The sequence below is a fragment of the Rhinoderma darwinii genome, chromosome 6 (assembly GCF_050947455.1).
Source record: "Rhinoderma darwinii isolate aRhiDar2 chromosome 6, aRhiDar2.hap1, whole genome shotgun sequence".
In the NCBI taxonomy this organism is placed as follows: Eukaryota; Metazoa; Chordata; class Amphibia; order Anura; family Rhinodermatidae; genus Rhinoderma; species Rhinoderma darwinii.
This window is the reverse complement of record NC_134692.1, coordinates 136,395,545-136,421,281: the sequence shown is the minus strand read 5'-3', so window position 1 is coordinate 136,421,281 and position 25,737 is coordinate 136,395,545. Positions and strand designations below refer to the sequence as shown.

Below are 25,737 nucleotides of genomic sequence, written 5' to 3'. Positions count from 1 at the left end.
AAAATTGCGTAATTGTTTATTTTACCCGCATTGCAGTAAATAACGAAAATTGCTGCAAAAGTTTACATACCCTTTAATGGATTCATTACTGGACCTGTCCAATCAAAAAAATCGAAATATTGCCTTGCAGGATTTCCTGTCCAGCCCCTCTCCTATGCCCCCTGCTGGATTTAAAAAATTTTTTGCAAATCAGAATTTGGACTATTTTTGTTTTATAATTCCGAGAAATGACAGACCATCGGGCACCAGATTATAGGAATAATTATTATACATCAAATTAATTGAGCCAGTACAACCATAGCAAGGGATCTTATGGATAATAGATGTGTCCATTGCATAGAAATTATTGACTGTAACCAACGTAAATCTGTTCCATCCAAAAATATCCTCATTAGTCAATGACTATTGATCGATCGGAACGATTTTCCCATAGGATTGTGATTTTGGAAAATATATATGTATGTATATAGTGTATGGTAGGAATATATTGTAACATTTGTATAATCACCGCTAAATCTTTGTATCACTCATATTATTTACCCAGCAAAGGGCTGAGGACGGCAGTGACTTATTTACCTTGGTGCCACCTTAACCCATTGATGCCAGTGTGTAGGTGGCATGCATTTGCAATATATTCAGTTCAGTAGGAGGCTATGATGATGGTGTGAAGGGGGAGATAAAGAAAGAGAGGGACTGTGTGGCAGATGATAAGGAAGAAGAAGAAGTAGATGATGATGGGGAGGGGAGGAGGAGAATGAAATATATGGAAGGAGAGAGAGGGGAGGAGGGAGGAGGAGGCGCTACAGCTGAGACTGTAATGCACACATAGCACCATAGACAGAGACTGCTAGAGCATAGGGAGAGAGAGACTGAGTGCAAAGAAGAGGTAGGGTCTGCAAGAGGGTGAGAGAGAGGAGGGGAGGGTGAAGGAAGGACTGACAGACAGGATCCTACCAAGGGCAGGGGGCTGCATCCCTGTACACACAACCTGAAGGGGCTATAGGACAAGCAGAAGAAGCAGGTGCTGAGCAGTGACACTGCAGACATGGAAGGAGCTTCATTTGGAGCTGGCAGAGCAGGCGGAGGCTTTGACCCTATAGAATTCCTGAAACTGCCCCAGACCATCCTGAGGATAGTCTCCTGGGTAAGTGAGGACCGCTCATTGTCAGCAATGCATGGACCTAATGTACAAGAGACCGTGGCTGCAGCTGATCATATAAATCTGGGTTCTTTTTCAGGGTGGCAACATAATAGGGTGACATAGACACCACCTACTGAGGATCCTGGGCTAGGGATGCCCATTGTGACGGCTACTTATTATTGGCAGTGCATAGACAAGAGACACTCCTGTCTGCAGAGAAACCAGCATAGTCTACAGTATAGTGGTGTTAAGATCTGTTCCTATACAGCGGCCTCTCGCTATTATAAGGGTGCTAGAGTCACCTTGTGTTATTGAGGGTGCTGGATCTTATTCACCTGGGTTATGGTATGGGCTGTGAATATGTATGATCAATGTCCTGTACTGATCACGTACTGACGGATGTATAGAATGGATAAGATACTGGGGGTTATGATTGTAAAGGACATGCTTATATTATACCATTATATACTAAGGACATGCTTATATTATACCATTATATACTAAGGACATGCTTATATTATACCGTTATATACTAGGGACATGCTTATATGATACCATTATATACTAAGGACATGCTTATATTATACCATTATATACTAAGGACATGCTTATATTATACCATTATATACTAAGGACATGCTTATATTATACCATTATATACTAAGGACATGCTTATATTATACCGTTATATACTAGGGACATGCTTATATGATACCATTATATACTAAGGACATGCTTATATTATACCATTATATACTAAGGACATGCTTATATTATACCATTATATACTAAGGACATGCTTATATTATACCGTTATATACTAGGGACATGCTTATATGATACCATTATATACTAAGGACATGCTTATATTATACCATTATATACTAAGGACATGCTTATATTATACCATTATATACTAAGGACATGCTTATATTATACCATTATATACTAAGGACATGCTTATATTATACCATTATATACTAAGGACATGCTTATATTATACCGTTATATACTAGGGACATGCTTATATGATACCATTATATACTAAGGACATGCTTATATTATACCATTATATACTAAGGACATGCTTATATCATACCATTATATACTAAGGACATGCTTATATCATACCATTATATACTAAGGACATGCTTATATTATACCATTATATACTAAGGACATGCTTATATGATACCATTATATACTAAGGACATGCTTATATTATACCATTATATACTAAGGACATGCTTATATGATACCATTATATACTAAGGACATGCTTATATTATACCATTATATACTAAGGACATGCTTATATTATACCGTTATATACTAAGGACATGCTTATATGATACCATTATATACTAAGGACATGCTTATATTATACCATTATATACTAAGGACATGCTTATATTATACCATTATATACTAAGGACATGCTTATATGATACCATTATATACTAAGGACATGCTTATATTATACCGTTATATACTAAGGACATGCTTATATTATACCGTTATATACTAAGGACATGCTTATATTATACCGTTATATACTAAGGACATGCTTATATGATACCATTATATACTAAGGACATGCTTATATTATACCATTATATACTAAGGACATGCTTATATGATACCATTATATACTAAGGACATGCTTATATGATACCATTATATACTAAGGACATGCTTATATTATACCATTATATACTAAGGACATGCTTATATGATACCATTATATACTAAGGACATGCTTATATGATACCATTATATACTAAGGACATGCTTATATTATACCGTTATATACAATGTGCGTTCTTATGCCATTATTCTATTTTAGGAAGTTGCTTTTGCTATACCATCTTATTCTAGCGACATGCTTATATTAACCCCCCCCCCCTTTATTAAGGGCATGCTTTCGTTATCACACTCTTTGTTAAGGGCATGCTTTCGTTATCACACTCTTTATTAAGGGCATGCTTTCGTTATCACACTCTTTGTTAAGGGCATGCTTTCGTTATACCATCCTATTTTTAGGACATGCTTATGTTATATTGTATTGTTCTAGGGAAATGCTTATTATATACATCCAAATCTAAGGGAATGATGATACCATACTATTCTATAGGAATGCCAATACTAAACCATTCTGTTTTAGGGGAATGCCTATGTCATAGCATCCTATAATAAGGGCATGCCATTCCATACTAGGTGTATTTTATGGGTAGATCCTTCTATACGAAGGGCATGCTTATGTTATACCATCCTATAAAAAGCTTATGTTTATATCATCCTATAATCAGGGCATGTTTTTATTATGCCGTTCCACACGAAGGGTATGTTTATGGCGTACCCTTCTATAGCAAGGACATGGTATATCATACAGATTCATCAGTGTGATCCCTGCAGAGAATAATACGGGTTAGCAGACATTTTTACTCCCCCCCCCCCTCCTCTGTTTGTTCATTGGATCAGCACTAGAGATGGGATCCTGATCATATAGGAGGAGGAGGTGGGCACTGGGTGTATCGTGAGAATAATACACGGTGTATACGGGATGTAGTAATTACCATGCACTGTGGCGTGTGCCAATACACGGTGCTACATCCAGATTCTGGGTTACCGCCTCTCTACAGCAGGAAGACATTACTATGTGACTAGCTACCCCCCCTCCCCCATCGGTCATTTCTTTCCTTTCGATTTCGCCGTAATTTACTGTAGATCCAGTAATAGATTATTATTACTATTATTTATTCTCCTGCATTTCCTGGATATGGCTGTTAATTAGCGGATTGATTTGTTAATTGTGGATACGTCATGGAATCTACCGTAGGTCCCGAGGATTGGACAATGTTCGTGTGTAGGTTCAATAGCTGAATGTGCAGACTGACAGTCTGATCAATGGGGTTTTCTGCGAGGATCTTTGGGTTTCAGGGGAGGTACTGATGGGGGATTGAAGAAGATGCATGGAAAAAAAACCTATATTTTTTCCATTATGTTGCATTTGATATTGTTATTATGTTTATTAGTGTTTCTAATTAGGTGCGAAATTCTGTGCTGATTCGTTTTTTTAACGTAGACATAGAGGTAAATTTTAAAATTCTGGCTGCTTGTGCCACCACTAGGGGGAGCTTATTGCATAGGCTTTTATTATTGAGTCCAATAGGGGCTGTACAGGATTAGAAAAACATGGCTGCTTTCTTTCAAAAACAGCACCACACTTGTCCACAGGTTGTGTGTGGTATTGCAGCTCAGTTTCATTCACTTCAATGGGAGCTGAGCTGCAATACCAGACACAACCCATCGACAGGTGTGGTGCTGTTTTAGGAAGAAAGCAGCCATGTTTTTCTAATCCTTTACAACCCCTTTAGCAGGGGGACATTACTTTAAAGAGGACAGATCACCTCCCCTGACATGTCTGTCTTTATTAAATAATAATGCTGGTGCATCTTTTCTTTGAACTCTGAGTTGTGCTGCTCCTCTGTTATTCCTCCAGGAAATGTATAAGTAAATTAACAACTGAGCGTTACCATTCACCTTGTCAATGCGGTGTGTCCTACACAGTCTGACATATTTAGCACTGATTGGGGACACGTCCCATTGACAAGGGGAATGGTAACCCCTAGTTGTCCATTTATTCATACATTTCCAGGAGGAATAACAGAGGAACAGCTCAGAGTTGTAAGTAAGCATGCTCCAGAATTATTCCATGCAGAATGCAAGTATTTACTAAAACGGTTCCGCCTTTTACAACTGCGCAGTGCCCCCCCCCTTAGCACCGCCCCCTGACTCTCAAGGATTAAATATCTCAAGGGCTCTGCCTTTCACCGTTTTTCCCACCAGTCATGCCTAACAGGCACTTTCACTAGAAGACCTCCGGACCCTGTCTCGGGTCTCCTCTTATACTCCTAGTCAACACGGGATCAAGATATCCTTCTCTCTAGGGTCCTGACTCTCAAGGGTTACCAAACTCTACCTTTCCCAATGACTGCTCCAGCAGTCCAGAGTTTCGCTGGGTTGCGATCACTGGGCCATGTCTCAGACCTACAGGGCAACCAGTCCTCACTGTAGCCTTCTCACAGGCCTATCAGACTCCCTCACAATCCCTCTAGTTGCCCCACTATAGCCTCTTCTGGGCTTAAGCACAGTACCGCTAACCCACCCACTGGTCCCACACCCGAACTGACTATTTCCAAAGTCAGAGCTAACCACTCCGGCCGACAATAGTCTCCAGGTTCAGTGATGGGCCGCACTGAATTCTGACAAGCTACCCTCATCCACGGCCTGCCTTTATCACCCTCAGACTCTATAAGTAAAGCATCCGTACTGCTTCCCACCAAAGATTTGCCCCTTCCAGCCAGTGGTCCCTTTTTAAGCTCTTTGTAGGCCCACGTCAACTCTGTCTCACAACTCCCGCACCCTCCAGTCCCTCCCTACCTCGCCGCAGAAAGACCAGACCGCAATCGTTGGCTACACAAACCGCAACAACTTTGTCGAGCACCACACGCGGTTCACCCGCTCTCCCCTGAAGGCACCAAACCTCTTCCTTATATATTCTCCCCTCTGCCCCCTCTTACCAGCATAGTGGCGAAACGCATAAGCGTCACCACGCTCTGTCTCTTGCCAGCACCAGGCCCTTCCTGGGTTTGCCAGTTCTCACTACGTCCCCTGTCACTGTCCCCCGTAGACTCTCATTCCTTTGTACCGTGGCCCTCAAAGTACCTGTAAGATAAAATTATCTACAGTGCAATTCAATAACATCACCATAAAATGACTGAACAGTCTTTCAGCAGCTTTACAGTCCTTTTTAAAGCGACAGGCAACTATTTACAAAAATATTCTTATACAGGCCATAGGCTGCGAATGGGGGTACTTAGTTCACCCTCATTACACCCGTGTTGCCACGTGGATCGGTCAGCAGGCTGCAGCTTTTATTCTGTCTGTGGAACAGATGGCACAGGCTGCCCTAAAATAGCGTGTTCTGCTGACAACTAACAGGGAAGCTGCTGTTTATGTAATTCCCTAAAATATAATTAGAAGTTGCACTACTATAAGGTTTCTATACTGATATGTTTTTGTACTAGCGGGACCTATATTATTTGGAACCCTATCAGTAACGGGGAAAAAAAATGCTGTCATGTGACCGGGCAAAAATGTCACGCCATCCTAGCCTCCTGATTGGCACCTGGGAGTTTATTTAGTGGGTGTAATTATGGCCTCTAGTTAAGAGTTACTAGGGCATCTGTGCAGTGCCAGGCAGCACTGGTGTCAGGTTCCCTTTAAGAATGGGGTACCTGTTGTTTGTGCCTACTGGTGGAATAAATTGCGCCTATACTCTGAGTCAAGCTGGCTACATAAGCAAAATAAATAATAAAGAAAACGGAGGAAGCTATAGGTGACGTCGTACGGCCGCAAATCGTTAAGATCTGACTGGTCCCTAACGAATAGCGGCCATATTGCTTAAGGCTTCAGTAGAGGCGTAACGTGAAGCTTCTGGACCCTAATACTAAATCTATAACATCCCCCCCCGGTGTCGTCTTATGTGCCAGAGGGGCCTTTGGAGCCCCTCAGGTGCCAGGACCGGGTGTGAATGCTACTTCTGCACCTCGTATTGCCACGCCCGTGGGGTGACAGGGAAGTGTGTTGTAATATGAAAGATGAAACTAGTGTTTGGCACAGACAGGAGAAAATAAATGGCAGCAGAGCGTTTTGTTGACTCAGTGATTATAATGAGCGTTTACCCAGCGGCGTGTCACATGGTTCGTGCGCTTTGTATGGATGGTGTAAAAACCAGACTAGACAAGTTTTTACGTTGGGACTTTCCTGATCTGTATCAATAATAACGTTCAAACAGATGTGCAATTTACAGCAGGTGGTTTTCTTTGGCTCAGTAAAGTACTTAAAGGGGAACTCCATCTTGGTGGTTTATTCCCATCAGAGGCTATAAAGCAGCTATAGTGCCTATATAACCGTGCAATGCCCTATGTACAGAGGTATAAGAAGGCATAGGGGAGAATATCTCCGTATCTATGGCAACCGATGGAGACTGCGTGGCACGGCAATAAGGAGCTGTATGGCCTCCGTGCACACGTAAAAGGGGGTGGAGTTAACAATTAGGGTGTGTGGCTAATAGCTTTCCGACAGAGTTATTATTACTAACGACAGAAAATGGCTAAAATTTCAGCGCAAATCTACGCCGGCTGTGAAATTCACGTCATTTACTGTACTTAGGACAGTCTAATACACCAAATTTATTAAGAGGTGTTTGCATTTTGAAAAAATTGGGACATTTTACGGCTGAAAAATCGGAAACAGAACGCCTCCAAACATCTGCCCATTGATTTCAATGGGAAAAACGGCATTCAGTTCCGATGGGGCGTGTCACTTCTTCAGCCGCTTTTGGAGCCGTTTTTCATAGACTCTATAGAAAAACGGCTCCAAAAACATCCGTGAAAAACGCGAGTTTGATTAAAAAACGTCTGAAAATCAGGAGCTCCGTATTTTCAGACGTTTTTGAGTTTGTGTGTGAACATACCCTAAGACTGGCATATGAAACGCCAGTCTTAAAAAAACAAAACAAAAAAAACCTGCTAATGCTTCCTTATAGGATAAAAATGTACGCAACAATCTTGTTATTGTTTCAAGTCGCACACAACTTTTTTTCTCTTAAGGAAACGGCATGCAAGTTGCGGTAATGCTGCGATTTTACCTCAAGCCATCTGCGACTAAATGTCGCCATGTTGCCCTAGCCTAAGGGGCAAAAAACGTCTGGAGAGTGACAACACACGCGTGACATGGCATCCCCGCTCTCATGGAAAACCCCATTGAGTATATTTGGTGGAATATTGTTCCTTTGCTTTCATCGTACATATATACCGTAGATTTATCATACAAAAATATCTTTATGTTAATTGCCATTAACCTTCCCATGGAAATGGCTCTAGGACACGTGTCTGATACTGGAAAACTACATTTTGAGCCTCATTAGTGACAGGAATTGATGTGAGGGAGATTTATCAAAACCAGTTCAAAATGGTGGAGCAGTTGTCCATAGCAACCAATCAGATTGCTGCTTTCATTTTTCAAAGGGTCCCTGTAGAATGAGAACTGGAATCTGATTGGTTGCTATAGGCAACTGGTCCACTTTTCCTTTGATCTGCTTTTGCTAAATCTTTCCCATAGTGGGTACTGTGCTGGGGAATATGTTGGCGCTATATAAGTGACAATACATACGTTAGAGCAGACAATCTCGGAGTATGCCGGGAGAGCAGCATTTACCCAGCTCGCAATATGGAGACCTAATAAGCGTAGAAACCCTCGATCTGACATAGGCCGTAGGCTTTTATTTGATTGATTTGCTAGGACCTCGGTTTATAGCAAACCAAGGTCATTTGAATGTCATTGCACAGGCTCGTGATCTCCTGTCCATTTTATATATAGAATTTTTCAGTACGGGACGTTGTTCCTTTTACGTGTGCACATTTAAAGGGGAAGAACATATGGACACATCTGGTTCTGCTTCATGAAGGTGTCATTTTCCACAAGCCTGTGCATATAAAAATGCTGCCATTATTTCAGGCAACACTTCGCTATCTTCCTGGAAACAGAAATGAAGTCAGCCACGGGTCTAGGCGTGCTGTGTGTCCATGACATCAGTCGAGGGTGAATGTGGCTTCCTATTGGTGCATATTAATCAGGCATCCATACCGGCCAGAATAATGGGAGCAGGAGACAAGCAATGTAGAAACGGCACCAGCGCTGTAGCTCCACATAGCGCATAATCAGGACCTGTATTAATTAGGCCTTGTTCACACAGTGCAGATTTGCTGCAGATTTTGCTTGTATTTTATAAGACAAAACCAGGAACGGTACCTAAACAGAAGAAATATATAATGGAAGGCATAAAGAGTCTCCTCTCCGGAGTCCAATTTTGGTTTTGGCTTAAAAAATGCATGCAAAATCTGCACTGTGTGAACAAGGCCTTATAGAGGAGGAATATACAGTTCTGGGAAAGCTGAGTGATAAAAATATGGCAGCCATTACAGTTCTTACAGGGGTTGTCATCCATCTTTGACTGACTGACAAAAATGCCTGGTTATAAGGCCATATAGGAAAAGAGATGTAACACTAGCTAGATTGATCATTCTGGAATAAAGGAAAGCTGGGTGACCACGCCTGTGTAATTAAAATCATAGCTCCTGCCCTATTGGTGATCACGGATTTGTCACAGATTTTCGGTGCAGATTCCACACCGAAGATCCGCGACAATTTACAGTATAATCTATGTGGATGGGGTTTTTTAATATTTATGCCGATTTCAGTGCGTGCTATCTTCAAGTTATCGCGGATTTCACAGCAATGCAAAGGATGAAAGCCGCTGAAAAATCTGCACGCATATGGGTTTGCCGCAAAATCGTTGGGCTAAAAAAAATCCACCTTGTCTGAACCCACCCTTAGGCCTAATTTACACGAACGTGTCCGTTTTGCGCGCGTAAGAAATGCATCGTTTTTCCTGGGTTGCAGTTTTGTGTGACATTTCACGGACGTGAAATACGCTTGTGTAAATAAGGCCTTAGGCTGGGACTACATAGCAACTTAAAATTGTATTCAATACACGTGTGACTGACTATACCATATCCGGAAAAAGTTGTTCATTACACAGTTAGAAATTTCTGCGACAGTCACAAGTCTGTGTAACGGTATAGTAATAGTTAGGGTATGTGCACACACACTAATTACGTCCGTAATTGACGGACGTATTTCGGCCGCAAGTACCGGACCGAACACAGTGCAGGGAGCCGGGCTCCTAGCATCATACTTATGTACGATGCTAGGAGTCCCTGCCTCGCTGCCGGACAACTGTCCCGTACTGTAATCATGTTTTCAGTACGGGACAGTTGTCCTGCAGCGAGGCAGGGACTCCTAGCGTCGTACATAAGTATGATGCTAGGAACCCGGCTCCCTGCACTGTGTTCGGTCCGGTACTTGCGGCCGAAATACGTCCGTCAATTACGGACGTAATTAGTGTGTGTGCACATACCCTTATATGTCCCCAACAAGGAGCAGGAAATGGAGCGGGAGATCTCTCGGTGACAATGCCAGATCCCATAGATTGATGGGGGTCTGCTGTAGTCACCAGATACGTGCACAGACCGTTGCCATGCAATTCACATGGACGACTTTGGTTTTCGCTGAAGTTTACCTTTACTATAAAGAAATTACTTTAATCTGACTCGAATACAGATTTTTTTTAATGCTGGATTATAAAATATTCTGAATTATGGAACAAACATGTAGGCATAGAGAAACTCCAGGAAGAAACAGTCCAAAATCAAATAGGGCGTTACTATAGGGAGAGCATAGGGTGCGGTTACAACCAGGCCCTTGAGTCGGAGGGGGGCTCAAATAATCCCTCTGCCAAATATAAAGAGACCAATGCTATAAATAACGTGTCATTTGGAGTGGGGCCCTAGTGCAGATTTTGGATTAAGGCCCTGGAGCTTCAAGTTACTCCTCTGGGAGTTAGGCCCCATGCACACGACCATGCCCATAATCACAGTCCGTGATTACGGGCACAGGCGGACGCAGACGGTAGTGCTCCTATTCTAAAGTATGGGAGCACGGTCCGTAAAATAAAAAAATAGGACATGTCCTATTTTTTTACCTAAGCTTTCTCCGGCCCGGACACCTTCCCGTAAATATAGAAATGAATGGAACCGTATTTTGCCCCGTAATTGCGGACCAAAATTACGCTTGTGTGCGTGGGGCCTAAGTCTTCTGGTTTTGGGAGATTCCAGATGATCTTGGTTGTTTTATACTGGAAGCCAGAATTTCTGGACTATTGGATGCTGGATTAAAGGAATTCCTTGTATGTCTATCGCCTTTTGCAACAGATGACAGAATGAACATCTGGACCCCTTCCACGGGCTGCCTGTTCTCAGCTCCCTTTGTGCCTAGCAATTATCTGTTTGTTAATGCCGTGGGGTAGGCAAATACATATTTACCCTTGAGATAGTGGAAAATAGAACTCCCTCATCAAAGTACAATGAAATAAAAGTAGCGCGGTAACTTCAACACTGGCGCTAGTGTATCATGGGTATAAAAGCTATCTAGGCTCAAAACTAAACTTGTTCTTGTTCTTTCACTTTATGCTGCATTTATTCCAGCTTGTTATTCTCCTGATCTCTTCTTCGTGTAGCTGGGTCCAGAAAGGTACAACAACCATTGGTAGCAGCTATCACTTGGTCACAGAGTCACCCAGGCTTCTTAGAAATGCATAGACCCTTCTCTCTCCTTCCAGCTACCCAGTTCTGCGCTCTCCTTTCTGTGGCACTTCCTTAGGATAGGCCATCAATGTGTTAGTCAAACTCTGGGACCGCCACCAATCAGTAGAAATGTTGTGACCTCTTCAGTGTTTTTCTAGTGCCTGATACTGGAGACCAGCCCCATTTAATTTATTTGGGTTTGGGGTCAGACACCCACCAATCACGAATTGATGGCCTATCCTTTGCCTTGCCTGTTTCCTGAGGCAGTACGACTGCATCTCGTGTAATGTTCTCAAGCTTCTTGGTGCCTGAAAAGGACATAAAACCAGTCTGTGTAGCATGGAGAGGCAGTCTGTTGTATAGCAGATAAAACATCCTGTGACCACTACTTTACACAAAGCTACATGTACTCAAATGGGGGTTACGCTGTCAAGTGGTTGCTTAGCAACAGCCGCTCTGCCGGTGGGTGACACTGCCAGACTTCCACACTTGTAGAGATCCAGAGTGTCACTGATCATACAGCACAAGGCTAATAGCCCAAATTGGAGACAGAAAGATGGTGGCTGGGTCCCATTTCTAGATTCTATATTAATAGTTAAAGGGGTTGGGGGTGAGGGAGGGGTACCGACAGGGCATTTTTTTTGTTCCCATTTAACAGAGGCGTAAATTAAAGCCCCAATGTAAAATCTATACCCTGCAATGTGACATTATACTAGTATCTTATAGGGCAGAGGAGCCTTTAAAGGAAAGGTGTTATGTTTTTTTGTTTTTTTTGTGACTGTTGCCTCTGCACCCGCTATAGCTGACCCCATGATGGTTAATAATCATAATAATAATAATGATGAAGCAACTTTGTGCTATGTAATCCTTCAGTACCTGACCACATTTCACCGTTTTTTTTATGTGCAAGTGAAACAAAGAATTACCCATAGTTGTATGTATTCACCAGGGATAGATAGATAGATAGATAGATAGATAGATAGATAGATAGATAGATAGATAGATAGATAGATAGATAGATGATAGATATATAAGATAGATAGATAGATAGATAGATAGATACAGGGGCGTAACTAGGAAAGACTGGGCCCCATAGCACACTTTTGACTGGTCCTCCCCCTCCGCTGGGTATCACACCCCCCCCCCCGGTAGATAGTGCCTCCCTTATAGATTCCACCACACGGCGCCCCCTATAGATTGCACCATACACAGCCCCCTGTAGATAACGCCATACAGCTCCCCTGTAGATAACGCCATACAGCTCCCCTGTAGATAATGCCATACAGCCCCCCTGTAGATAACGCCATACAGAGTCCCCCCTGTAGATAACGCCATAGTCCCCCCTGTAGATAGCGCCATAGTCCCCCCTGTAGATAGCGCCATAGTCCCCCCTGTAGATAACGCCATAGTCCCCCCTGTAGATAGCGCCATAGTCCCCCCTGTAGATAACGCCATAGTCCCCCTGTAGATAACGCCATACAGACCCCCCCCTGTAGATAACGCCATACAGACCCCCCCTGTAGATAACGCCATACAGAGTCCCCCCTGTAGATAACGCCATAGTCCCCCCTGTAGATAGCGCCATAGTCCCCCCTGTAGATAACGCCGTAGTCCCCCCTGTAGATAACGCCATAGTCCCCCTGTAGATAACACCATACAGACCCCCCCTGTAGATAACGCCATAGTCCCCCCTGTAGATAACGCCATAGTCCCCCCTGTAGATAACGCCATAGTCCCCTCTGTAGATAACGCCAGAGTCCCCCCAGTAGATAACGCCATACAGACCCCCCTGTAGATAACGCCATACAGACCCCCCCCCTGTAGATAGTGCCATACAGACCCCCCCTGTAGATAGTGCCATACAGACCCCCCTGTAGATAACGCCATACAGACCCCCCCTGTAGATAATGCCATACAGACCCCCCCTGTAGATAATGCCATACAGACCCCCCCTGTAGATAACGCCATACAGAACCCCCCCTCGTAGATAACGCCATACAGACCCCCCATGTAGATAACGCCATATAGCCGCCCCCCAAGAAAAAAACAGCCTATAGTTTGTCCTACAAAAGAGATGTATCTCCTATCCACAGGATAGGGGATACATGAGTGATCGCTGGCAGCGATAAGGAGAACGGGGGACCGAAAGTCCCCCGAAGTTCTCCATGACAAACCTCGGACTTCCGGCGTCTGCGCAGTTCAATAAAAATGAAAGGAGCGCCGGTCATGCATGAGCACAAGCACGACCGCTGCGCAAGTCATTTCTATGGAGCTGCCGACACAGACCCTGGAAGTCCGAGGTTTGTCATGGAGAAGTTCCGTTCTCCTTATCGCTGCCAGCGATCACACATGTATCCCTTATCCTGTGGACAGGGGATGCATGTCTTTTGTAGGAACAACCCCTTCAGTGGCGTCACGCTGTAGCAGCCATAGTGGTTGCTAGTGGAGCCTCCGGCCATGGGGGGGGGCCCGTGCCGGCGGCCCCTCATGCTAAGGGCCCCGTAGCAGCCGCTACGGCTGCTATAGCGGTAGTTACGCCACTGGATGGATAGATAGATAGATAGATATTAGATAGATAGATATGAGATAGATAGATATGAGATAGATAGATAGATAGATAGATAGATAGATAGATAGATAGATAGATAGATAGATAGATAGATAGATAGATAGATAGATAGATATGAGATAGATAGATAGATAGATAGATAGATAGATAGATAGATAGATAGATAGATAGATAGATAGATAGATACGAGATAGATAGATATGAGATAGATAGATAGATAGATATGAGATAGATAGATAATAGATAGATAGATAGATAGATATGAGATAGATAGAGAGATATGAGATAGATAGATAGATAGATAGATAGATAGAGAGATATGAGATAGATAGAGAGATATGAGATAGATAGATAGATAGATAGATAGATAGATAGATAGAGAGATATGAGATAGATAGATAGATAGATAGATATGAGATAGAGAGATATGAGATAGATAGATAGATAGGAGATAGATAGATAGATAGGAGATAGATAGAAGTTTTTTTGTGTGTTTCATCATTTATTTTTCTGTAATCAAAATCTTCATTTCATTATTGTCAACATTTATTTTTGTCCCATTGGGGGATTTTTACTTTTTAACTCATATGACATTATATCATTGCTTATGTCCTACCTGACACTGATACTTGGCAGCCACGGGAGCCGGATGGCGGTATAAAACCTTCAGAGCGTGAATGTGCAAAATCAATTCATAAGGATTTAAAGGTGTAAAAGCCTCGGCTAAATACTGAATTGAAGGGGGGAACAGTTAAGCGTTCAGTGATTTAGTGTTTAATCATTGTAATACATGTACCCACCTTTTTATAGGGGGTCCAGACAAGCTCCACCCCTTTTAGGAGGCTTTGACATCAGGACGATCCTTTTTCCAACAAGCTCCACCCCTATTAGTGAGGGTCCATGCATTTGGACTATTTCATGATAACTATGATGGGTACAAATCTAGGTGAACACAGTCCCTACATCTAATATATTTAAGTCTTGACTAAGAAATTATTTTGTTCTTCTTTAATTAAATATTCACGTTTGTGAGATTGTGTGATATTCCGCCAGTCGAGTTCTAATATTTATCTTGCATACATAATGCTGCAGGCCATCTTCAATTACTAAAAAATCGCGGCGAAGGCGTAAAATAAAATATGCAAATGCATTATTTGGCCGATTTCCAGCCGGGAACTAAAACGCAGAACATGATTAATTCCGTGTCTGACGCTTTTTAACCGGTTTGTTGCCGCACGAAGATTGAACCAGGGAGGATCTGCAGTATCACGTCTGCTCCCACAATATCAGCACAAGTTCAGACGCTCCCCTATCTGTTCAACCTGAGCGTCCTGGTTCATTCCTGAGACACTGGGGGAGTTCACACTGAGTTTTTTGGCGCGAAACCGTGTCGGAAAATGTGCCAAAAAATGGCCGAAAATACCTCCCATTGATTTCAATGGGAGGCGGAGGCGTTTTATTCCCGCGAGCAGAAAAACCGTCTCGCGGAAAAAAGAAGGGACATGCCCTAACTTCGGGCGTTTACGCCTCTGACCTCCCATTGACATCAATGGGAGGCAGAGAAAGCGTATTTAGCTGCGTTTTTTGCCCGCGGCACTCAATGGCCGCGTGCGAAAATCGTCATGCAGGCAGAGCAAAATCTTCCGCCTGCAAAAAACTGTGTGAACCCAGCCTTAGGGCTCATTCAGACGAGCGTGTATCATGTCTGCGTGACGGCCGTTAAAACACCGGCCGTTACACGGACACATGTATTTCAATGGACCCGTTCACACGACCGTTGTTTCAACGGAGCGCGTAAAGAGTCAATGGAAAAATAGAACATGTCCTATTTTCTTCCGTTTTCACGCATCCCTCCATACACTCTACTCTATGGAGGATCCGTGATAACGCGTCCCGCACGGGTGCTCCTCGGACGTGAAAAAGTTAGTTCGTCTGAATGTAGCCTTAAACAAACAGAACAGAGAAAACTGCATAACAATATAGATTTAAATGCAATTCAGTGTCTAAAAATCAGGACGACAGCCCCTTCTGCCCCACAGTAATCTGGATTATCAGCATATTAACAGCAGCGCAGAGTATTTCAGGAAATGAATGGGCTACTGTAGAAATAACTTAACATGTGAATTTATATAATTGTTACTGAGGCTGTGTGCGTAATTATGAACTGTATCCAAGGCGCCATAAATAGGGCGTCTCCTCCACGTGCTGCCGTAACTTTGGGTTCTTTTCTCGTCTACAATATTTCACCTATGACATCAGATGGAGCATGCCACCATTTTTTTTATTTCATACAAATCCAAAAAATAAAACCCTCTATATGCTTCTGTATGAAATTGGAGCCGTACAGAGGTACAGGAAGGGTTCATAAATATGTATGGGCGCCATATTACAGCTCCGTACAACTCGGGGGTTGTACGAGAACATAATACAGTCGTGTGCACTAGGGCTAAATTCTAGAGAGAGACACGAAATTTCCAGTTTTGGGGTTTTCTTTTTTTTTTTTCTACCTTCACTATTAGTTTCCGCTGCTTGTTCAGTCTCTTCTTTCCTATTTTTTACTTTCCTTCTGTTCCGTTCCTTTTTCTTCCTCCTATCTCAGGATACCTGTAAAGGATTTGCCAGACACAGCTTCTGTGTCGACGCCCGTGGGCAATCAGTCTGCACCTGCTCCTATGTCTGTGAGACTGACTCCATCTTCCGCCACTCACTCCCTGCCTACTTGCAACGACCCGTCCTAAGCGACGGGGTACAACTGGGCGACGGTCCCTACGCTCAGTAAGTGCAAGACAGACAAACAGACAGGGGTACACAGAAGCTAGGGAAACGGGGCAGCTGCCCACGGAGACACCATGAGCAACAAGAGTAGTGAACGAGCCGAGTCAAACCAGGAGAGAACGCGGTACAAAATGCTGAGCAGGAGAGTGGTCAGAAAGCCAAGGTCAATAACAAGCAGAGGATGAGTAGTACAAGCAGCAGCAGAGCCAGGAAACAAGCAGAGCAGAATCACAGGCAAATGAGGAACAGGAAAGGCAGGTATAAATAGACAGTGGGCGGGAGCTAGCTCCGTCTGGCCAGGCTGCGATAGGCTCTCCCACTCCTAAGCCTGCCAACCTGAGTGGTGGAAGATGGAGTCAGTCTCACAGACATAGGAGCAGGTGCAGACTGATTGCCCACGGGCGTCGACACAGAAGCTGTGCCTGGCAGATCCTTTACAATACCATCTTATATTCTTCATATCGTTTTTGTCTTGTACTGAAATCTATTTCAATATCATGTTGGGACATTGAGGTTGGGAAGGTCTCATGCACCTCTATCTTCGGCTGTTTTTGTTTTATTTCTGTTTTGACGATTTTAGTAGCAGGTCCTAGTCCAACATCGGGGCCACTAATAGGGTCTATCAAGGAGCTGCTAATAAGTACTGATTGTGTATCCTCACCATTTTCAAGATTTCTGCTTGCTGTCAGTAAATGAAAAACTTCTTATTGGCTGGAACCCCATTTGTAATGGCCGGAAGGAGGTGAAGGGGAAGTGAGCCCTAATCTACCCACCGCCCTGTCCCTGCCTACTTGCAACGACCCGCCCTAGGCGACGAGGTACAACTGGGCGGCGGTCCCTACGCTGTCTAAGTGCACAGGAAAACAAACAGGGAACATGCAAGGGAAGGGGCAGTAGCCACGGAACGCCACGAGGAAACGGAGCGGCGAACGGACAGTCAGGACCAGGACGAAGTGAGTACACCCAAGCGGACAAGGAGACAGAAGCAAGCCAGGGGCAAAGCAAAGCAGGTCAAGCAGAACTGCAGCAAGGCAGAAGCACGGCAGAAGCAGGCTGGAGCAAGCAGCAGTGGGGCCAGGAATCCAAAAGAATTACAAGCACTGAGGGAGAGAACAGGGCAGGTAATAAAGGACAGGGGGCGGAGCTAACTCCGACAGACCAGGCCGCGATAGGCTCTCCCACTCCTGAGCCTGCCACCCTGGTTGGTGGGAGATGGTGTCAGTCGAACAGGTCTGGCCTCAGGTGTGGATTGATTAATCCCAGGAGTATAGCTAGATGAAGTACCTGGCAGATCCCTAACACCATTCTTACCTAGTCCTGCTCAAGGAGCTGAGGGTTTGTTACCATATACCCAGTCTAAGCAATACTGTGTGAGCTAAACAAAGCAGCAAACCAGTAGGGATGAGCCATCAGCCTGGAGTCCGGTACTGGAGAGAGATTTATGCTGCTGCTGTGAGAGAATTGTCTAACACACTAATACATTGTAACAAACACGTCTGTTATGCGAGCTGGACTGGGGTTTTTAGTCTCCTCAGCCTTTGCCTGGCAGTGCATACTGGGAGTTGTAGTTTTGCAACAGATGGAGAACCACAGGATGGGGACTACTGCCTTAGGCCATCCATGACCTTCTGTTTTCACACAGGAGACATAATCTCGGTGCGTGGAAGAGCAGGAATGTGCAGAACCGCTGACTCGTTTTGCTATAGATGAGAGAGGGATACGCTTTCATCGTCACCAGAGTGTAAAATCCGACACCATTGGTCACATACTACGCGTCTCTCACACCCTGCAGTGACATTTTTTTTCCAGCAATATTTTTGTGCTAATGTCATTCTACTGATGCCAGAAAAACAGTCCCCTCCAGCCAAAATAAAAAAAGACTTGGACTTGAAGAACTACAAAAACAGACCAACCAGGTCCCATAGAAGGATCAGCACTCTATTCACTTTTGTAGGCCCAGCAGAGCTGAATGAATGGGAAATATCCTACAGGGAGTTTGGCCCTTTAAGCTTTAAGCAGGGGCGGGTTTATTAGTGCTAAGTGTGGGCGGAGCCTTGATGGGTTGAATCTAAAGTCCCATGCTGAGAGGAGTCCTACACTACTGGATATGTGCAGTTTTTAAGCCAATCACATGACAGGATTGCTTATGTATCATGTGATTGGCTATAAACTTCTCTGGATCAGCCGAGGGGGGACACTGCAAGGATTAATGTATTGACTGCAAATAAAGTTTTGGGGCTCAGATCTCATATAGTAATTTATAAAATGAATAGAGACTTTTTTTTTTTTTTTTTTTTTTAAAGGACCAGTATATTTCTTGGGGTAAAAGGGGTACAGGTACCTTAATAAGTCATTATATTTAAAGTAATAAAAGTTTCACTTTAAATGGCATTTAGGAAAAAGTCCCCTAAAAAGTCCCCTGTTCTTTCACAAATTTTTAGTCCTATCAGTCTTTGGGAAAGTTGGATGATAATCAATATGGCCGCTATTATAGTGCCCATGAGATGAGTCCAAAATGGCACATATGTCTGATAATATAATACGGGGGAGGGGATATGTCTGAATATGATGGGTGGTAGAAAAGAAAAGCTAAGTAAAAATCATAGCTAGCCGAGAGTCAGTTTCCGGCTAGGAGAGTATTCACACCTGCAGGATTGATGATTATTTTCATCAGTCAAAGAAAGTGAGACTGTGCTGAGGTGAGAAGTTGGTGAGATAAATATAGATTGCGACACTTTCACGCTTAGTCAGTCATCAGTGAAGAATCGGAAGTATTGAGGGTAAAAGATGGCTGCCGCTCACGGTTACCATTAGCTTTGTGTAAGCTGTTCACTGTGGGAACAGACGTCTTCTAAAGGGTGAATTTCCCCTTTAAATTCAGTGAACCTGTCATGAAGTGGTTAACTATATATTTGTTGCACAACAATCGTTACAAAAACAAAAATCCCCTTTCCTTGATGGTTTGTAAATTACATGTGGGCGAGATACAATGCGCCAATCAGCCACTTGTTATATGTAATTTAAAGGGGAACTCTGATCCCTACATCATAATGACTGTGTTATAGAATAGAATATGTAAATATATACATCTGACTAACACACTGCAGCTAGAGGGGGCGCTCCAGACTACACATCCAGACCGCTGTTATAGGGGGCGCTCCAGACTACACATCCAGACTGCTGTTATAGGGGGCGCTCCAGACTACACAACCAGACTGCTGTTATAGGGGGAGGTCCAGACTACACAACCAGACTGCTGTTATAGGGGGAGGTCCAGGCTACACATCCAGACCGCTGTTATAGGGCGCGCTCCAGACTACACATCCAGACCGCTGTTATAGGGGGCGCTCCAGACTACACATCCAGACCGCTGTTATAGGGCGCGCTCCAGACTACACATCCAGACTGCTGTTATAGGGGGCGCTCCAGACTACACAACCAGACTGCTGTTATAGGGGGAGCTACAGACTACACAACCAGACTGCTGTTATAGGGGGAGGTCCAGGCTACACAGCCAGACTGCTGTTATAGGGGGCGCTCCAGACTACACAACCAGACTGCTGTTATAGGGGGAGGTCCACGCTACACAGCCAGACTGCTGTTATAGGGGGCGCTCCAGACTACACAGCCAGAATGCTGTTATAGAGGGAGGTCCAGGCTACACAGCCAGACTGCTGTTATAGGGGGCGCTCCAGACTACACAACCAGACTGCTGTTATAGGGGGAGGTCCAGGCTACACAGCCAGACTGCTGTTATAGGGGGCGCTCCAGACTACACAACCAGACTGCTGTTATAGGGGGGAGGTCCAGACTACACAGCCAGACTGCTGTTATAGGGGGGCTCCACACTACACAGCCAGACTGCTGTTATAGGGGGCGGTCCAGACTACACATCCAGACTGCTGTTATAGGGGGCAGTCCAGACTACACAGCCAGACTGCTGTTATAGGGCGAGGTCCAGACTACACAGCTAGACTGCTGTTATAGGGGGCAGTCCAGACTAGACAGCCAGACTGCTGTTATAGGGCGAGGTCCAGACTACACAGCTAGACTGCTGTTATAGGGGGAGGTCCAGACTACACAGCCAGACTGCTGTTATAGGGGGCAGTCCAGACTACACAGCCAGACTGCTGTTATAGGGGGCAGTCCAGACTACACAGCCAGACTGCTGTTATAGGGGGCAGTCCAGACTACACAGCCAGACTGCTGTTATAGGGCGAGGTCCAGACTACACAGCTAGACTGCTGTTATAGGGGGCAGTCCAGACTAGACAGCCAGACTGCTGTTATAGGGCGAGGTCCAGACTACACAGCTAGACTGCTGTTATAGGGGGAGGTCCAGACTACACAGCCAGACTGCTGTTATAGGGGGCAGTCCAGACTACACAGCCAGACTGCTGTTATAGGGAGAGGTCCAGACTACACAGCCAGACTGCTGTTATAGGGCGAGGTCCAGACTACACAGCTAGACTGCTGTTATAGGGGGAGGTCCAGACTACACAGCTAGACTGCTGTTATAGGGTGAGGTCCAGACTACACAGCCAGACTGCTGTTATAGGGAGAGGTCCAGACTACACAGCCAGACTGCTGTTATAGGGCGAAGTCCAGACTACACAGCCAGACTGCTGTTATAGGGCGAGGTCCAGACTACACAGCTAGACTGCTGTTATAGGGGGAGGTCCAGACTACAGAGCCAGACTGCTGTTATAGGAGGGGGCTCCAGACTAGCTATAACAAAGAGAGCAGATATGACGGCCGCTACTAACCAGACATTGTTACCATTTTCAGGTATTCTCCATTGTGGTCTTTGGCTCCATCATAAATGAAGGTTACATAAACATTGACAGCCCGGAGCTGCACTGTGTGTACAACAGAAATGAGGACGCTTGTAACTACGCCATCTCCGTCGGAATTATCGCCTTTTTTGCTTGTCTGTTCTTCATCATTCTGGATATTAATTTCCCTCAAATCAGCAGCGTCAAGGACAGGAAAAAAGCGGTGATTCTGGACATGGGTTTCTCAGGTTAGTACATCAATACCATTGCAGGGAAGTGGCGCGTGACCTCATCCTTCATTGTGTCCCGTTGGTGGGATTTCACTGTAGTGTGAGCGGCTAGGAAGTTGTAGTCTAAAGACATTGCTAGAATCATGTTGTTGACAGGATTGTAAACCTATCTAGTCACCCCCATGTATGACTGATTGGTGGGATGACCCACCTAAAAACACATCAGATGGGACCCTTATAACAGTGCCAGCCACATGACCTTATAACAGTGCCAGCCACAGGACCTCCATAACGGTGTCAGACACAGGACCTCCATAACAGTGTCAGACACAGGACCTCCATAACAGTGTCAGACACAGGACCTCCATAACAGTGTCAGACACAGGACCTCCATAACAGTGCCAGGCACAGGACCACCATAACCGTGCCCTCCCCCCATAAGTGACAGCTAGATATTACTCCACTGGGTAAATCTCATACCTGTCAACCTGCATCACATGTGACAAGTTGTAAGGCGGGATGGTTCACACCGCGACAACTCTCACATGTGCCATGGGTTCGCCACTCATGGTCTAGCGTACAGGTCACGCAGGATCCAGCTGTTATCGATCACATGTAAGTGCAGGACCAGCGTTCCCCGCGGTAGACATCATCAAGCTATTGTATAACACCCTACAGGCCAGCCGCAGGCTGTCAGGGCAAGCTGGGACTTGTAGTTCAGCAACAACTGGATTGCAGAAACACTGATTTAGCATCTAGATTTTCACCTCGTAATAAGCCAAGAATTTCACCATATCAATTCTGCACATGGCTGGGGGTTGTAGTTCCCCAACAGCTGCAGAGCTACAACCTTCAACCCAGTGAAACACTTTACAGTATTCCTCCTCTCCTTCCTCCGTGCAGCTTTACATTTTTTTTTTTTTTTTTAATGTAGATACTTATCAAGAAACGTTTCGTTCAATTACAATTACATTTCCTTTTGCATAAATAATGATGTGAAACCTGAAGTTGAGTCTCACACAGTTTACAACTTAAAGGAACACTCCAGGCACAAGGGATTCACTCTATTATGCAAGGCCTGAGGGGGCGGAGCATGACACAAAGATTCTCTCTGTTGTTCTTTAAAGAGGACCTGTCACTAGAACCTACATAGTGCGTTAGTAGTCTCAACTAATGGCCGCTGTGTCTGTGAGTCCAGCGGTGTTTGTCCTGTACTTATTCGTCCCCCTGTTGCTGAGCTATGGACCCCTCTTTATGCAACCAACTAGCCAAGTGGGTTTGGCCGCCAGTGATTCTTAATGGGCGGAGCTACCACTGAGGCTCTGACGCTGACCTATAAGCGTTAGGCTGACTCACGCGATGACGCTGGCTGAAGACGGTCTTTAGGAAACTGCCTCATGCTGATAGGTCAGCGTCAGAGGCTCAGTGGTAGCTCCGCCCATTAAGAATCGCTGGCAGCCAAACCCACTTGGCTAGCCAGCGGGTCATTTCCATATTGGTTGCTAAATAAAGAGGGGTCCTTAGCTCAGCAACGGGGGGACGCACAAGTACAGGACAAACACGGCTGGACTCACAGACACATAACATAGGCTATTAGGTGAGGCTACTAACTCACTTTGTAGGACCTAGCGACAGGTCCTCTTCAAATCCTTGTCATGCTCCACCCCCTCGGGCCCTGCACTAAGCATAACAGTGTATAACGTTTGCCTGGAGTGCTTCCTTACCTATTGCAATAAATGACTCATTGACTTATCTCTGTTTCTGTTTGGTCCAGGGCTGTGGTCTTTTCTCTGGTTTGTGTGCTTCTGCTTTTTGGCCAACCAATGGCAAAGGACGCCAAATTACCCCCAGATCAACCAAGCGGCCGACGCTGCCAGAGCAGCTATTGCCTTCTCCTTCTTCTCCATTATCTCCTGGGTGAGTATCTGGGTATCACTTAGGCCATTGTTTTATTCAGTATTATATTTAGGTAACAGTGTATTGGAACCTGTATATTAATCAGACCCCTAAAATTATTCAGACCCAAGATCACACCCCTAAAATGTATCAGACCCAGACAAGACCCCTAAAATGCTTCATGATCACTGTCGCCCCCTGCTGACTAATGTACTGTATAAGCAGTGGGGGAAGGGAAGTGACAACTGCACTGAGCACATTTCTTCTTCTGCCCTCAATGGAAAAGAATATAAATGTGGACGGGTTGGAATTTCTTGTTGATGAAATTTTCTGTTTAATGTTTTTATCTAAATCTGTATATCAGTATGTCACCTGATGTGCTGGATTATCAGACTTTCTGGATTATTGGATGCCAGATTAAAGGAATGTTGGGGTCATTCACACATATGTTTAATCTGTTTTTTCCTACTTTCCTCTGTCTTTGTTAGGCTTACTTATCACTATGTGCCATGGACAAATTTAAGCATTTAGCTTTTGGCGAAGACGAGCAGAGGATTATTTCCCATCCCCAATCCCCTCCTTGTATCCCAGCTCTCTCTATTTCTCCTATCGCCTGTGCCTCATGTCCTAAAACCCAATTAACAAACTCATAGTGAACCATTTGTAGGTTAAACACCTGATCAAAAATGATCTTGTGTCATAGATACAGGTAAGGTCACATTGGTGACATCTGTGATCTCGGATCTACACTGATTTCCGGGACTCGATAGAGAAATCAAATCCCTTTTGGTACTTCTCAGAAACAAACAAAATTTCAATCAAATAAATGGCATTCCAGTAACGGAAATCTCTGAGCAGTACTAAAGGGTTCAATCGCTCTATAGAGCCCTGGAAATCAGTGGTACTCCGAAATAACAGACGTCACCAATGTGACCTTGTCACCTTTGACGGAAAAAACTGAAACTCACCGTCCTCATTAAAAAGAGTGTGAATTTTTTTCTATATTATCCGGCTTATTCATGACTTGTGTAACCCAGAGTGTTAATCTATTGCTTACTGTTCTACTTTTTTAACCCATTATTAACCCTTTAACATACCCTCTCACCCAGGCTGCTATGGCTCTGAAAGCCTTTCAGAGATTCCGCCTAGGAACTGATATGTCCCTGTTTGCCACGGACCAGTTCGCCCCTGGACCCAACGCGGGATACCCAGGCTACCCCACAGGCAGCGGTATTGAAACGACAGAAACCTATCAAAGTCCTCCTTTCACCGAGAATGCAGACATCAGCCCCAAGGGATACCAAGCACCCTCGTACTGATGGAGAGAGGGGGACCCGGGATGTTTGTATGCAGATATAAGAGGTGTACTGATACAGTACAGAGAATCAAATGACTACCGTATCCTGCTGTACATTCTAGATGTGATTACCGGAATTATGCCTGTAGTTAGATGTACAGTGCACTCTGTACTGTGACATTGATTGCTTGTTTGTGATCACTTCAAAAAGGTTTTCCTGTTTTTTACTAAGTGTTCCCTCTAAGTTAGGCCTCTACTCGGTATTGGATTGCAGCTACCACCAAAGGACGTAGGGGCTAGCAGTTCAATAAAACCAACTTAAGAGGCTAAACATGCCATTTCTTAAAGGGGATCCGTCGTATCTCCTATCTGAGGGCAGCATGGGATAGGGGAGGAGACGCTGAACTCGGGAATATATAGTTTCCTATGGTTTGATTCAGTATTTTCATATAAAAAGCTGTTCAAATGCTGCCAGGATTGAGCCTGTGAGTCCTGCTTGCCCCGCCCACACGCTGCTGATTGACAGCTCACTGTGGGCGGAGGAAACATGACTCACAGGCTCAATTCTGGCGGCATTTGAACAGCTTTTTACATGAAAATACTGAATCAAACCATAGAAAACGATATATTCCCGAGTTCAGCGTCTCCTCCCCTATCCCATGCTGCCCTCAGATAGGTGATATGACAAATTCACTTTATACAGGCAGACACTTATCTACAGTCCATGCCTATTTTAACAAGGGCACTAGATCATTGTATCTACTTTTATGTCATATAGAATAAT

General features: G+C 44.4%; 1 protein-coding gene across 1 annotated transcript; it reads left to right on the top strand.

Annotated features, from left to right (window-relative positions):
• Nucleotides 1-817: 817 nt before the first annotated feature.
• Nucleotides 818-25,393, top strand: SYNGR3 (synaptogyrin 3). Its single transcript, XM_075830561.1, has 4 exons — nucleotides 818-1,144; nucleotides 21,544-21,778; nucleotides 23,535-23,677; nucleotides 24,766-25,393. Exons 1-4 carry the CDS (start codon nucleotides 1,046-1,048, stop codon nucleotides 24,973-24,975), a joined length of 687 nt encoding a protein of 228 aa, XP_075686676.1. The 5' UTR covers nucleotides 818-1,045; the 3' UTR covers nucleotides 24,976-25,393.
• Nucleotides 25,394-25,737: the final 344 nt, after the last annotated feature.